The sequence below is a fragment of the Ascaphus truei genome, chromosome 5, assembly GCF_040206685.1.
Source record: "Ascaphus truei isolate aAscTru1 chromosome 5, aAscTru1.hap1, whole genome shotgun sequence".
In the NCBI taxonomy this organism is placed as follows: domain Eukaryota; kingdom Metazoa; phylum Chordata; class Amphibia; order Anura; family Ascaphidae; genus Ascaphus; species Ascaphus truei.
The window spans coordinates 162,694,829-162,710,662 of NC_134487.1; the positions used below are offsets into that span (position 1 = coordinate 162,694,829).

The window sequence follows — 15,834 nt, forward strand, 5'->3', positions numbered from 1 at the left end:
AACACAGTGTCATTTAAAAAAAAAAAAATCTCCGGGTTGACCGTCAGTCGAAGGTGGCAACCCTGCCTGCATCTGAGTACAATCAATCTGGGGGAGTATCACAGAGTTCTCCTGCGGGGATTGTCTCCAGCATTCCTGGAGCCTGCAATAAGATGGAGGTGCTGAACCACCGAGAGAACTAAACATCACCCCAAAAGCCTGTCCTGTCTTCCCCATACCACCGGCAGACAGCTCAGCATCCTGTGTAACAGGCAGATCTCCCAGAGGACGGGGAAACACTGTTACATATTTATATATAGTGATAATAAATGTATTATTAGTCATGAGCTTGGCATTGTTTTAATCCTTACTGTGCATATTTTCAATGCTACAGAAAACAAACATATTACTATGAGGCATGTCCATGCACTGACCTCACAACACACACTTGCAGGTTACTCCCAAAAACAGAGGGCACGCAGTGTGCGTTATTACGTCACTCGCCACACCCACGTCGTACGCTGGGGTATAAATAAATAAATGATATTTAATAACAGGGACTGTGCTATAGGAACTGAACGGCTTCCTGCGCGAGAGCAGGAAGTGACGCGGGGGCGGCAGCGAGCGATGGGGGCGCTGGCAGGAGAGAGGCAGCGATAAAGGAGGGGCGCGTGACGTCACGGCGGCCATTACACAGTGCCGGAGAGGCTGGGAAGGCAGCGAGCCGGGGCTCTTGTCACCGCGCCGCCGGGAGTAGCTTGTCCTCTCTTGTAAATACCGCGTTTTCTTTGTCATTGCTGTTTCTTCGGTCTCCCGTCACTTCTCTCCTTCCTTTGGGTGACGCGGCCTGTCTTTCCTCGCCCCGTTTCGTGTCAGCTCCAGGTGCCGGATATATACGGGTTTTTTTTTTTTGTTTTTTTAAACGAGTTCATTCATTACTTAGTCCTCGCCGGCCGCCCTCGGAGGGCCCCGTGCTGCTGCAGACTCCTCCATGGACGAAAAGGCCTTTACCAAGGAGCTGGATCAATGGATCGAGCAGCTCAACGAGTGCAAACAGCTGACGGAGAGTCAGGTGAAGACCCTGTGCGAGAAGGTGAGAGGAGCAGAGCCGGGTAGTGGGGAACATGGGAGAGCAGTGTCAAATCGAGACCCGGGAGGGAGGCGCGCTAATGTGCTGTACGAGGAGGAAAGGGGGGGGGGGGGTGAGAGATTATAACCCCCCCCCCCGAGAGGATGATAATACAGCAGCGATGATTACTTTGTACTATTAGCAGAAATGTGACATACACACGGGTCTCATTATTGGATCAGAATCGGGTTCACTGACGTAAACCACCCTGTATAAATGACAACTAGTGCTAGATTACACATAAGGCAAAGCGCGTGTACTTAATACAAATAGCTACCTAGATTTCCGTATAATCTGATAAAGCAAAAGTGCAGTTAATATCAAAGTGACTACATTTCTAAAGCTACAATAATAACAATCAATGCTTATGAGATGTCAGATGCGTTTGTGTAATTTCCCCACTCCCAAGAGTGAGGAGGTTAGGTAAATCGGCTTTTTGAATGTCCCTTCCCTGCCCCTATATGTATGTCCCTGGCTCCCTTGTATTCCTGTGCCAGTGGTTGGTGCTCCCCTTCCTTGGCTGCACATCATACACCTGGTGATATTCTGGGGGTATTTCACTTTGCGGTTTAACACTTTCCATCAAAGAGTCTCGCACGGCCGCTGTCTGACTGTATATACGAGGTTTCCAGTTGGATGCCGCACATGAACCTGATGCTATCTTAGATAGGTCATAACTATATTGTCTGTCTTCTATCTTATGTGAATGGTGCCGGTTTGTACTCGTGTCCATACATTTTAAGTGGCCAGGCACCGATTTCACAGTATTTCCCGCTATTCGTTGTTATTGCCTCTCATTGATGTACATTTGTGTGTTGCATTGTTCCTTAATTAAATGTATATTTAACATGGCTGGTGCAGGAGCTCGGTTCCTCCAATGTAGTTGGTGTGAGATTACATAGTGTGGGGGGGGGGGGGGTTGTGCCCCCAGCCTCATCACGTAACATGGCGGCGGCTCACTGGAGGCCGCGGGGGTCACACCCGCTATCATGAAGCCGCTGCACGGTCCAAGAGTCGAAATGGCCATTACACCGGGGGCTGTGCGGTGTCTTGGCCCGGGCCGCTGTTCTGTTAAGTTTACCGCGCATACCCGGGTTTGAGCGGCGCCAGTTTAGCGGTTACCCTCCGCCACCCGGCTCATGGCGGCGGCTCCTAAAATGGCGGCCTCTTCTCTTCAGCCCCCTCCTCCCGTAGGAATGCGCCAGCTGCGGCCTCGCGCACGGTCACGCGGTGTGTGCGCGCGCGCCTCACGTGCAGGCCCGAGGTTAGACCATTCCACGCCTGTGTTGGTGCGGTCTCTTGCATTATATTTGTACATGATCTGGTGTAAGGACGGATGTGGCCTATGGGTCGGACTTTTGGGGGCCCCAAATAAACACTGGTTATCGTAATGTAATCATGAAAACCCGTGCGGTGCCAGAAGGGCACGCAGCTCTGCCTGCCGAAGGGTTCAGTGCGGCCATATTTCCCTGGAAAGACATTCTGCAGCAGCGGGTTATTTGACCTCCACCCTTCCATGATTACTTATAGGTGTCCAAAACGGACACGCAAAAAGTGACTGTGCTCATTTGCGTGTCACTACCCAGAATCCCTGGCTGCAGTTTTGTCATTGCATGCGGAGTGATTATGGGGAAAGGCAGGTTTATGGACTGGGCAAACCCGTGACTCCTCATAAATCCTATTTATTTGTTGTACAGAATTTTATTCTAGTTTAAATACAAATGGGTTACTTGGGCCAATAATAAACCTCAACAGTTAACATCGGCCTGCTTATAGTGGGATATTTAAACCACTATTTTGTTTCCTCTAAAGACGACTGTACTGGTGGTATGTCTACAGGCATGTATCTCTGCTGCTCCCGTGACTCCCTGGTTGCAATCAATACTTTTCAACGAGAGACCCTGTACTTCCCAGCTATGAAAGGTGGGGAGGGAAGAGGAGTAGCTGCTATAAGTACTGGGTTAGGCTTAGCTCAGACAAAAGGCGATGCAACGTGCGCACGTCCGTCGCAAATTTGGGTTGTGCGGTGGGAGTTTTCAAACTGAAAGCTCCACCGGCGGCAAAGTGCAGCGTTGTCGCTGCGACATTTTGCCGGCACAATCCAAATTTAAATTTGGGGCTACAGTCGTGACGCGAGCTGGTTCAGCCAATAAAGGCGAACCAGCTCCGTGACGCGTTCATTACACGCCCCCCAAACGCCGCGATCTGGCTCCTGCTGTTTGAGCACAGGTCGCTGTGCTGTGGGGGTGCGAACGCTAGCAAGCTGATGTAGCCGCTTGTCTGAGCGAGCCCTTATATTGGTTGGACAGTGAAAATAAACTGCTCCTTTAGAACATGCCTACCTCGGTACTGCAGATCCTGCCGGAAACATTACTGTAAGCTCTTCAGGGCATGGACTCCTTTCCCTAAATGTTTTATGTCAGAAGCACTTCCCATTAAGTGTTGTGTATTTGTTATTTATGATCATGTTTATTACTGCTGTGAAGCTCTACATGCATGCATGCATATATACATATGTCCCTCCCTTTAGTGCCAAAGCAACCTAAAATCCATTGGCTATAAGGCCTCGTTCATGGTGCCAGAGGCAGGCGTTGGAGGGCGCGCGTTCGGGAGGGAGGGCGGCAGTCTGCTGGGCGATGTGTGTTCATCCCCAGCAGACTTTTTCAGGAGTTGAGGAGGGGGCGGGGCTACAGACGTGAGGTTAGGGATCGAGGCTGCAGTCTTGAAATCATTCTCAAGAATGATTTCATTGGCTGCCGAGGTACCAGTGACGCTGATGCAGCTTCAAAAAACGAATTTTTTGTTTATTGAAACTGTAGCCAGCGTCAACTCCAGGCTTCGGAGACAGGGCAGCTGCTACCCTGACAATCAGTATTCAATTTGAATACTTTGTGTCCCACGGCAGCACGCACGGCAGCACGCCCTCCCTCCGAAGCCTGCACCCTGAACGAGGCCTAAGAGGATGAGCTCACTCTTCTCTCTCTCTCTTCTCCCCCCCCCCCTTTCTTCCATTGTCCTAAAGCAGGGTTGGCCAACTTCAGTCCTCAAGGGCCACCAGGTCAGGTTTTCAGGATATCCCTGCTTCAGCATAAGTGACTGTCATTGTGACTGAGCCACCTGTGCTGAAGCGGGGATGTTCTGATCCAGACCTGTTGGTGGCCTTTGAGGACTGGAGTTGGCCAACCCTAGCCTAGATCAAAGCAAATTCATGGCACTTGAGAACTTGCATGTATCTCCCCTTCAGGCTAAGGCCCCGCTCCCTCAGTCAGCGCGCCCGCACTGCAGACAGGCGGCGCGCTGACAGGCAATTGACCGCAATATGCGGTCTGTAGGGAGCCGGGAGGGGGGGCGGGAGTGGTAAAACATTGTGAAGATCGTGGTGCCGTCCACCCCCACACACACACACTTTCCCCACGCAGCTCCTTCCCTGCTCGCCTCCCATCCGTAGCTCCTCCCCTCCCATCCGTAGCTCCTCCCCTCCTTCCCTCATTGGTTGACTGCCGCACCATGTGACGCGTCAGAGCTGCAAATCACTAGGAGCTTGCAGCATTGGCCGGCTGACGCGTCACAGCACGCAGTCAGCCAAGTAGTAAGGAGCCAGCGGGGACCTCCACACTGGAGGAAAGGGGCTGGTGGTCCGCGGCCGCTCGGGCCGTCGGAAGCAGCGGGACCCAGGCCTCACTGTTAAAGGGCTACTTTAAAAGCATTGTTTGATTAGGTCCACAAGACGCGATGCTAAACTGAATCTCACTTGGCCCCCCTGTCTGTCGAAGGCCAACGTTGATCATTTGTATTCTGTGATGGTACCTTCAATGATTGTTTTTATCTGAGATTTGATATAATATTGTTTACTATCTTCAGTGTTAGAGATTTAGAAATGTAATGTACTAAACAAATTTGCTCTGACTTTGTACTGACCAGGTTCATTTATCATATTGGAGTGGAGTTTATTTGCTCATACCACTAGGACAATCATTTTTTTGATCGATAACTGATTACGATAATCCCACTGAACTGCTCGTTATCTGAAGGGATAAGGGGCACAGACAAGCAGAGCATGGCTTGTAGTTTTGCATACACAAGTTACAAATGTGGAATTTTTTTTTTTTTTTTTAAGAAGGTTAGTTGTAAAGTCTAAGACTTCTTAATTGGAACAGGTTTCCGTCAGTTTACCGTGCATTTAAATTCCTAAGCGCTGACAACATAATGTTTTTGTACCTAGATAACAAGGATATGGTTTGGTCATTGTCACAGGGTGAGGACATTGGGTACACTGCATTTCTCCCTACTTAAGCGTCATCGGTTTTGCAGACATCCAGTTTTCACATTGGGAATTCATTGCAGAACTCCGTTGATTTTCTTTATACAGTATTGTACGGCTGTCTTTGCTGTTTCAGTAAACAATTGACACTCTATTTTTGTAATCTAATTTCCTATATCCTCCCCATATGGTAATTAAATATGATTAACTGGTGTGCATCACATCGCCCACGCACAGGCTGTGAATTACTTGTGCTTAGACGATGGGTTGAAAAGACTTGGGTCTACAGCTGTCTTTTGGGCCATTTTATGCATAGCTGAGCTGCTTCATTGCCATTAGGCTGCGTCCACCCTGCCGCTTGGAGCGCTCACTTCAATTAGTCAATCTGTATGGCCACGCTCGTGTACGTGCGCTCTCCAAAGCAAGGCGCTTGGAGGCAGAATTGATTTTTCAAGCACGCTGAAGGGTCACATGACTCTTCAGCAGCCAATCAACACCAGTCAATGCACACAGCCACAGCCATGATCCAGCCAATGACCCCTGCCGCGCCCCTCCCCCGCTCGCGCTTGCAGAATTCTGCAGGACAGCCTGTGCTCATGCTTTTAGAGGTGGTGACGTCACCACTCAAGCATGAGGGAGCGTGGCCGCAGCCTTAGGCTGCGCTTATAGTACCTTGCGACGGCGATGCAATGTCGCTCCGAATCAAATACATAGACTCTGTCGCAGGCGCTTATAGTAAGCGTGACAGAGCGATGTTGCGTCCCAAAAATTGACGCCGGTTCTATTTGATTTTTTTTATTTCTTATTATTATTTTTTTTAGACTACACATGTGACTGTCTCTAAACCAATCAGAGACCGTGGCCCGTCCCCTTTCGTGACGTCGCTGGTGGCGATGGTTGACGTCATCGGTCGCGTCGCCAGCACTATAAGCGCAGTCTTAGATTGTATGCCTTAGAGGTAATGCAGAAAATCACATGAAATGCTAAATATGGCACTGATCTTTCAAAATCCATGAAGTAGTTTATTCATTGTTCTGTTATAGGCTTTTCTGAAAGCAACAATCCTCTCCAGAAGCCAGTGTTTAACCAAATATAATTTTTGGTATTATGCTAGCCCTCGGGCATGTATCTAGAGTTGCTGCTAAGGACTAGCACACACTGCCTGCTACGCGACGTGCGCACGTTCGACACTCTTGCGGCTAGTGGATAAGAGTTGTCACACTAGAAACTGCTTGTTGCGGCAAAGTACAGAGTTGACGCTGCAACATTTTACCGCCACAACTCAAGTTGATATTTTGGTCTGCCGTCGCGTCACGTGACCTGGTTCTGCCAATAAAGGCGAACCAGCTTCGTGACACGTTCGGCACGCCCCCAATCACCACGACCCAACTCCTGCCGTTAGCTTACAGATCGCTGGGCTTCAGGAGCACACATGGAAGCGCACGGCCGTAGCAGGCAGTGTGAGCTCAGTCTAAGGCTTGTTCTATAGTGCTTGCGATTCCTCCGCCGTGCGCGTCAATCATAGTTGACTGTGTTTGGCATCCGTTTCTACAGATGGGACGCGCACAGCCGTGAGCGGTGGTGCGACAGACAGGAGAAAATATAATGAATTATATTTTCATGCTGCTGCCGAGCCGCAGGCCAATCAGAGCGCGTCCTAACACTCACGCCCCCTAGCCGCCCGTGTCACCGCCTGCAATATGTAAACACAACGCGCGCACTATATAACAGCCCTAAGGGGGCTTGTTAGGAAAGCATTACAGCATGCAGGTCAGGGGGTTTAAAATGTGGGCTTTCGCTGGCCAGCTATGTTACGTAAACCTCTAATGGTTCAATAATCTCGATACGAACTGTAGGACAGTGAAATAAACTTTCTCTTCCATTTTAGCTGTTTTCACATGTTAACATTGGTTTAGTCTTAGAACCCTGTTAATGGAAACTTGCTATGATGCTTATCTAAATGTCTGTCTCCAACAACTAGGACAGTGGTGTTCAACTTTTTTTTTTTCTTTTTTTTTGTGTTAACCATATTATATTGTGACATTCTGAGGGACACCAACCCTCTAATGGCGCGTATGATATCGGATGCATTGTAAATTCTTCTGTATTTAGTTCAATTTTCAAGTGAGCTGAATTACTGCGAATCTTTAAAGCAGGGGTGCCCACCTCCAGTCCTCAAGGGCCACCAATAGGGTTGGTTTTCATCCCTACTTCTCTACAGTCATTCAGACTCGGCCACTAATTGAGCCAGCTGATATCCTGAAACCCTGGCCTGTTGGTCACCCCTTCTTTAAGGATCCCCGCTGGACCATGGTTGAAAAACACTGAACTAAGCAGATGCTCCTCCTTTAGGAGGAAATACGGTTATTCTGAATAATGGTATCCCTGTGATTGGGAGTGGAAACAAACTTCTAAGACCTAAGTGGATCTTGTGCGTGAACTTTCTGAAATTGAATTTTTTTTATTGTGGGTCAGTCTTAGGCCGAGGGCATGGTCAGCGCTGAGTCGCGCTCTCGCTTACCAGTGAACCCCTGCAGCCGTAATGAGAGTAGCTTTAGCAGGGGCTTACGCGTTGCGGAGGAGACAGGTGTAAATTTGCGCGCGGAGGGCCGGTCACGTGAGCGGATCGCCCAATGAGGACGAACCAGCTCTGACTTCACTGGCCCTCCCCGCCTCCGCACGGCTGAAGTCCCTATGGACTCGACCTTAGATTCAGATCCTGTTTTTGCTGCTCAGCGAGATGTATAGTTTAACAAGGCTTGCTACTTTTCACATGTGAAATAGGAATGGTTGATGTTTTGTCCAGGTGTCAAATGTAACCTATTTACTTTGATACTTTATTGTACAACTAAATTTTAAAAAATGTGCGCAATCCAAATTACAAGCAGACCCACTTCATTTGTTCAAGTCTTTATATATTGTCCATCTGTAACATATGGACCTTTTACCGCTTGGTGTTTCTGTGCACTGGTATTGAAAATAACTTTAAACACTACTCACATCACTAATTTTTTATTTATTTTTTTCCCCTAGTCTCTCTCCACTCCAAATATACCCCTTCTAATCATACAAGTGCCTTTTAAACAAGACATATATTTTTCGTTTTTGTATGCCACAACCCACTGCAATCCTGGATGGCGACATCCAAGTAGGCAACTGCACCTTTTTTTCTTTCTGGCTAGTTTACAATACTACAGCAATTTTCTTTGAGAAGTCATCGCAGCTCCCATGAAACAAGTGGGCAGGTTCGGCAGGGAGTGGTAGTTTTAGTTAAATACAAGGCAAGTGTGATAGATGAAGGCGTTATTGAACATAAAGGAGACTCCTAGAAGAGCCAGAAGCTGTCTGGGAAGCTTTTATAGTCTATTAGCTTAGTTGGGCTCCAGAGGATGGTCATTTTTTTTTAAGTGACAGGCGTCACTATGTGGAGGAGACCTTAAACCATATGCTGCTGGCTGTTTAAAATTTTGATTCTTAAATTAAAAGCAACTTTAAGATGCAATGCCCCACTATAAATGTATCTTGTAAAATGATTTATTTTTTTCCTTTAGTGTGAATATTTTAATAGTCTCTTTGGAGACTGCTAATGAAACGGGCCCCTTTGAACACTATCCTTTTAAACATGCCATGGTTACTAATGTTGGTTTCGGTATAACTGGATCTATCTATACAAGTCGCTTATATTGACGATGTTTCAATTTGTCTGAGTAGGACTGCCCCTATAAAAAGTTGCTTCACATCACCTGCTTATCTTCTGATTGATGGACCTTGTCATTAAAGCTTTGTTTTAAACTCCCTTCAAATAAGGGTATGCTTGCCAATCTAATTGTGTGGTGCATTTAAGAGACAAAAACTAACAAATGTTTAGATGACTGCCATCTCCATTATCATTCTGGTTAGTCTCCTGGTGATTTGCTAGATATGGAGACTTTGCTTTGTATCATTTAAAAAAAAAATGGCCACCCCTTCAAATAGACCCAAAAGTCTAGTTGAGTTGCACAATCAAAATCCGCACTTAATTCAGACTTCTTTTGGAATTCTATTTTTCTGAAAATAATTGCAGAAATTCGAAGTGTTTTTGATTTGTGTGAAGACTGGCCCTCTGAGAAATTCTTTAAATAGTTTGATTGCTGCACTGCTGTTGTAGTTGAAGCAATTGTTAATACAGCTTTCTTAGCAACTGCTAGTGACGCGTTTTATGTTCTAAACAAATAATTGCCATAAGACTTCTATACTGCACTGCTCATTTGACAAACAGCTGTATAAAACCATACGGTAAACTGTGTGGTAAGTGCACAAATGCATATGAAGCAGCTTATTTGTAAAAGTCTGAAAAACGCACTAATCTTTACCTGTGCAAGAGGTACATTGGTTATGCAAAGTACCCACTGAATGTTTACAAATTCATTATAATGGTTTAGTATGCTTTGAGAACCTAATCTGGTACTTGTGACTTCAGAGGGCCATTGTTGGCATACAAGATATCTATCTACCTCATACGATACCGGTTGAAGCACGACATCAGGGGGACGGTACACGGGTAAGTTGATCACAAGTTCTTTGTATTGAAAAAGAGACACAAAAACCACCACCTTGAGAAAGGTCCCACTGGGGGACCAAAACGTCGGTTTTTTTTGTCTCTCTTTTTCAATACAAAGAACTTGTGATCAACTTACCCGTGTACCGTCCCCTTGATGTCGTGCTTCAACCGGTATCGTATGGTCTATTATTGTGTTATGGGATAAGCACCAAACTTTGTTTACTTTCAAGTGGAGTGCTGGCTGTTTTGGTGTGTGTGGTGTGTGTTAAACCAAATGGTAGAATATTCTTTAGTTGCAGCCACCTTTATATTATTCCACCTTCATGTTTTCATATTCCACTGACATACCATACAGTAGTTTTCTATTCATGTAAAATAGGATCACCCTTAGTACCATGTGCAAGAGTGCTTAATACCCCAATCATTGCAACTGGTTTTTAATTTCTGCAGTAGTAATAAACTCTTCCTAGCCGTCGTGAAATTATTTTGTTAAACTGTTTTTTTTGTTGTTGGATTTTTGCACTTTGCTAAAGAATGAAGTCGCAAAACAATCGTACATGTGTGAGGTCCTTAATCCTGAAGTGTTCAATCTAATGCCACACATATTGCGATGTGGAACATTGAAACATATTTACCTGCATGTGTAAAACATATATTTTTTTCATTTTTAATGTAAAAAAAATTGACCAGTATGAAATGAATACATTTAATTTTCTCTGTAATATCTTTATTGGGAAAGCTAATTTTGGCCATTTAGTATGGTGGCCACTTTGTTGAACCCAATAACCTTTCCTATCCAGTTACCTTGTTTGACCATTTTAATTTGTTGCAGGCAAAAGAAATTTTGACAAAAGAATCAAATGTCCAAGAAGTTCGGTGTCCGGTCACAGTGTGTGGAGATGTCCACGGGCAATTTCACGATCTCATGGAACTGTTCAGAATTGGCGGCAAATCACCCGACACAAATTATTTGTTCATGGGGGATTACGTCGACAGAGGATATTACTCAGTGGAAACTGTAACACTTCTTGTAGCACTTAAGGTAAATGTGGCTAGTCTTAGTTTTATTGTCATTAAATTATCTTGAAACTTTCTTACTCTTCTTACCCCTTTTGTTGCCCTCTTGCATAAGGACATATACAATGATTTAGAAATGTATGCTCCCCTCTAACATGAACGGTAATGTCAAACCTGAGCATCCTTTCTTGTCAGAAATGTTTCTTGTGGGTTACAGGTTCTCGGTGGAGAAGTGAGACACATTTTATTGTAGATTGGGATTCTATGGAAAGTATTTTCCATATGTTTAGTGCCATTTACTACAAACTAATTTTTGCAGGTTCCAAATTTTGTAGGGCTACTCTGAAATTTTGCAGTCTCCCTTTGGGGCAATGCTTTGATAAGATTTCTTCTTTCAGGTTCGGTATCGTGAACGTATCACAATCCTCAGAGGAAACCATGAAAGTAGACAAATCACACAAGTATATGGCTTTTATGATGAATGCTTAAGAAAATATGGAAATGCAAACGTCTGGAAATATTTCACCGACCTTTTCGATTACCTTCCCTTAACTGCCTTGGTGGATGGTCAGGTGTGTAAACCATTAACAGTTAAAAGCTTTTTGTATATATTTTCACATTTTAATTGTGAAATAATAAAACTGTCTATTGGAGAGAGAGGTAAACCTTGTGGGGGCCTTGCAAATGACCAAACCAGTTGGTTTTAATACTGCTTCAAGTGTGTTCTTTATGAATGCAAAAAAAAAATTTCTCAGCACCTAGTCAACCAGTCATGAATGCAACATGTTTAATATTCTGCAGTATTTGTTGGTAAAACTGAAAAACTCAATTGTAGGCAGCAGAATCACAGAATGGGGGACTTCAAATCCCACATGCATTACACTTTCATTTCTTTCGAGTTGTAATCAGAATGTACATGCATTTAAATAGCAGTGACCTATTAGAATCATTTTAAAATGACAATCCTGAAATTTCTTGGTTTATGGTCCGTTTAATCATTGTTTTAAACTGCAAACTTATGTCTTGAACTTTGTAGCGCCTATGGCACTAGATCTATACTAAATGTGCAATATGTAATGGAATATCTGCTCTAGTCTGGGGACCCTTCTCTAGGCAATTGGGAACATTAAATATAAATTTGATTTTAATACAAGATTACTACTTTTAGTAATTCGGTTGATGTTTTCTAGCAAATGTGTTGGTGTCTTAAATGTGCAAGTACCACCTATAAACGTAAGATATGATCAGAAAAATTGTTATTTAAGTTGTCAAAAAACAAGGGTGTTCTAAAGAGCATTATATATTTTTTTTATTTGGATGGGAAGTAGGCATCTCTGGGGTTAAATGGCATTAATTTGGGCTGCGGAGGTTCACTATTTCCTGATATACTAACTGGGGAAGATGCTGCTGGCATCATACCCAGTTAGTATAGTCTGCTGCTGGCATCATACCCTCCAGGGGATCATAAGATGCTGCTGGCATCATACCCTCCAGGGGAAACTAGCGTTTAGTCTTCAGTGTCATGTGGACAAATAAGAGCATATCAGATTTTATACCTCAAGGAAATATATCTGGCACCTGCCTTATGAATCATCTCTGGAGCAAGGGTCTCCAGAGCTGAAATGGTACAGCTCGAGACTTCCCAGGAAGTCACTGCTTCCCACATATATTCCCAGGAGGGAATACTTCTTTAACTCTAAATAAAGCAGGTTGCGAAACTGTTACTAAGCTTGTGTGCTAATGAGGTTTTTGTTTTAACAGATTTTCTGTCTACATGGAGGTCTGTCACCTTCAATAGATACACTGGATCACATCCGCGCACTTGATCGCCTGCAAGAAGTTCCGCACGAGGTATTTCCTTTTTTCACTACTAGACGTGCTCTAAAAGGAAGGAAATTCGTTTATTGGAGACCCTGGTTCAGGTATCTGTGTAGTCTTGAACGGTAGTCACCATATCGAGGTTGTGGTGTACCAGAAGTTATATTGAAAGCTTTCAGTGTTTCTCTAAACAATATCTAATGTTTAATGGAAGCCTACTGCAGACTCATGAGTAACTTTTTCGCTTTTTTTTTTTTGTAAAGTTATTTCACCATTGACTTTGAGTTCTTTGAACATTAATGTTGACCTCTTGTGACAGCACAATTATTATTATTTCTTTGCAGGGTCCAATGTGTGACTTGTTGTGGTCTGACCCGGATGACCGTGGTGGTTGGGGCATTTCTCCTCGCGGTGCTGGTTACACGTTTGGCCAGGATATATCTGAAACATTTAACCATGCCAATGGCCTTACCTTGGTTTCCAGAGCCCATCAGCTGGTGATGGAGGTAAGCAGGAAGTCTTTAACAGAGGGTGTATCTTGAACCACCCGTTAACTGCCTTCCTGAGTTAAAGCCGTTATCTGCGCTGCTCACCTTGAGCTACTTCACTATTACTAGAAAATAGCAGTGGGGATAAGGCCTCGGTCCCGCTGCGCTCGTTGGCGCGGGCGGCGGGTCGCGAGTTCCCCACCAGCAGGGGAATCCTCGCGAGCCGGTCCCGGTCCCCACTGGCTGCACAGCTGATTACACGCTGTAGCGCGTCAGCCGCTGGAGACACCAGAGAATGGTGTTTTCTAGCTTTGACGCGTGACGTGTGTGGCTGTGAGCCAATGGGGAGGGGAGGGGAGGCTTCGGGAGGAGGAGAGGCTTCGGGAGGAGGAGAGGCTTCGGGGAGCGGGGAGGAGTGTGGAGGGACAGCAGGTGAGTGCCTTTCTCTGTGTGTGTGTCTGAGTGCGTGCATGCCTATCTGTGTGTGTGTGTGTGTGTGTGTGTGTGTGTGTGTGTGTGTGTGTGTGTGTGTGTGTGTGTGTGTGTGTGTGTGTGTGTGTGTGTGTGTGTGTGTGTGTGTGTGTGTGTGTGTGTGTGTGTGTGTGTGTGTGTGTGTGTGTGTGTGTGTGTGTGTGTGTGTGTGTGTGTGTGTGTGTGTGTGTGTGTGTGTGTGCGAATGAGTGCCTGCGTGTGTGTGTTTAAACTTACTTTCCAGCTCCAGCCCGAGTCTGTGGAGGGAGGGGGGGGGGGAGAGTAGCGGGTCCCTCCGCTCAAGCCACGCCCCCCCTCCCTGTCAAACCGCCCACCTCCCGATCAAACCTCCCACCTCCCGCTCCCTACAGACCGCAGATCGCGGTCTGTGTATCTCAGCGCACCGCCTGTCAGCAGCGCAGGTGCGCTGACTCTGGGAGCGGGGCCTTAGCCTAACCTTTGGGAACAGGCAGTGTGTGGCATTGAATCAATTGAGTTGCGACTTTTAACTACTTTAACATTTTGAGTGCATGGGGTGGTCACTGGTCCATCCCACTTCTGTTTGCCATAATTGCAGAATGCAGCCCGATCTCCCCTAAGTAAGATTTATTGGGGGCGGTTGTAGTGTCATGACTACTTCATCGGGCACCCAGGATGTCCAAACACATATTGTAGTAGCTACATCCCAGGGCGCACTCTGTTCAAGAGCCTCCTACTGATGGCCTATCCACTTTATTTTTGAAGTTGTAGTTTGTTCTGTTTTCCTAATTCCTGTGATTGCAGATGTTTGAAGGGTATATCATGTAATTGGTGCTGAATATTGATATGTATTTAACTTTTTAGGGATACAATTGGTGCCATGACCGGAATGTAGTCACAATTTTTAGCGCTCCAAACTATTGTTACCGTTGTGGCAACCAGGCTGCAATAATGGAACTTGATGACACACTAAAATATTCCTTGTAAGTATACATTACAGTAACTTTAGCATCTAAATAGAAAAGTACTTTTGTACACGCTTTGTTAGTACAAAAAATGTATGTATGAGCACATTGGGCTGTACCATGGCAGTAGCACTTCAACTTAAACAGGTCTGTTTTTTTTTATTATTATTCTTGTACTGTTTTGAATCTCTGCATATATAATTTACAGGTGCACAAAGTCCCTGTAACAATCTATTAATTGTGTCCTAAACAGGAATGCAGTTGCTCATGGCCTGTGTGTATAGTGCCACTTGTCTAAGCATAGCTGCTGTATCTAAGATATTGCAAATACCAATGCTGCTCTATGGTTTTGGGTTGTGCAGTTTCCATACTAATACACAACCTTTTCAGCTTGCAGTTTGACCCGGCACCACGCAGAGGAGAGCCACATGTGACCCGTCGCACCCCTGACTACTTCCTGTAAACAGATTTTACACTTGTATAGTATTGCAACGAGCAGGATTTTGACCTGAGAACCGAGATGAGCAGCAGTAACTTCAAAGCGTCAGGAGAGAGCGTAAACGTCATACACGTACAGTTCTCAAACGGACCAAAAGATGTGCCATATAAAAAAAAAAAAAGCAACGCCTCGTCTCAACAGCCCACGACCACATTAGACCCTGTCCATTGCATGCTGAAGTGACAGTCAAAGAAAAAATCTCCCCGTTTTCTGGCATAGCACTACTTGTAGTTACTTTTGCTGTCTCGGAGACTGCAAAGACTTAAGATGTAAACATTAACACCTTGTGAATACAATTAACTTTCCATTTAACTATAGTTTTACTCGGCATGATTGTAGATAAGGATAGAACAGTCTGAAGATTAAACCCTTCAGTGCCACAGGGACCTGCATTGTTGCTGACTCCTTAGGTGTGAAGAGGTTAAAGGACCTTTTAATAAGTACCAAGGCCATCGGCGCCTTTTTCGACGTCAGAATTTTGTTTATTTTCAGGGAATACAGTTTAATTTAATTTGTTTTGGTTTCCACCCGCACTCACCATTTCATGTTTCTCTTTTTTTTTTTTTTTTTTTTAATTATATCCCCCCTTTTCCTGCCTCTCCGTCGTTCTCCGTTGTCTAAGCTTAGGAGCGTTTCAACCAAAACGCTCAGACATTGCTGCAGCAAAATGCTGTAGTATTTTTGTTGG

The 15,834-nt window shown here is 45.1% G+C and overlaps 1 protein-coding gene across 1 annotated transcript; it reads left to right on the plus strand.

Moving 5' to 3' along the window:
* The first annotated feature begins 643 nt into the window (after nucleotides 1–643).
* On the plus strand, nucleotides 644–15,325 carry PPP2CA (protein phosphatase 2 catalytic subunit alpha). Its single transcript, XM_075601170.1, has 7 exons — nucleotides 644–1,072; nucleotides 10,742–10,951; nucleotides 11,325–11,498; nucleotides 12,688–12,777; nucleotides 13,089–13,250; nucleotides 14,547–14,665; nucleotides 15,038–15,325. The coding sequence occupies exons 1-7, from the start codon at nucleotides 971–973 to the stop codon at nucleotides 15,108–15,110; spliced, it is 930 nt and encodes a 309-aa protein (XP_075457285.1). The 5' UTR covers nucleotides 644–970; the 3' UTR covers nucleotides 15,111–15,325.
* The last annotated feature ends 509 nt before the right edge of the window (nucleotides 15,326–15,834 follow it).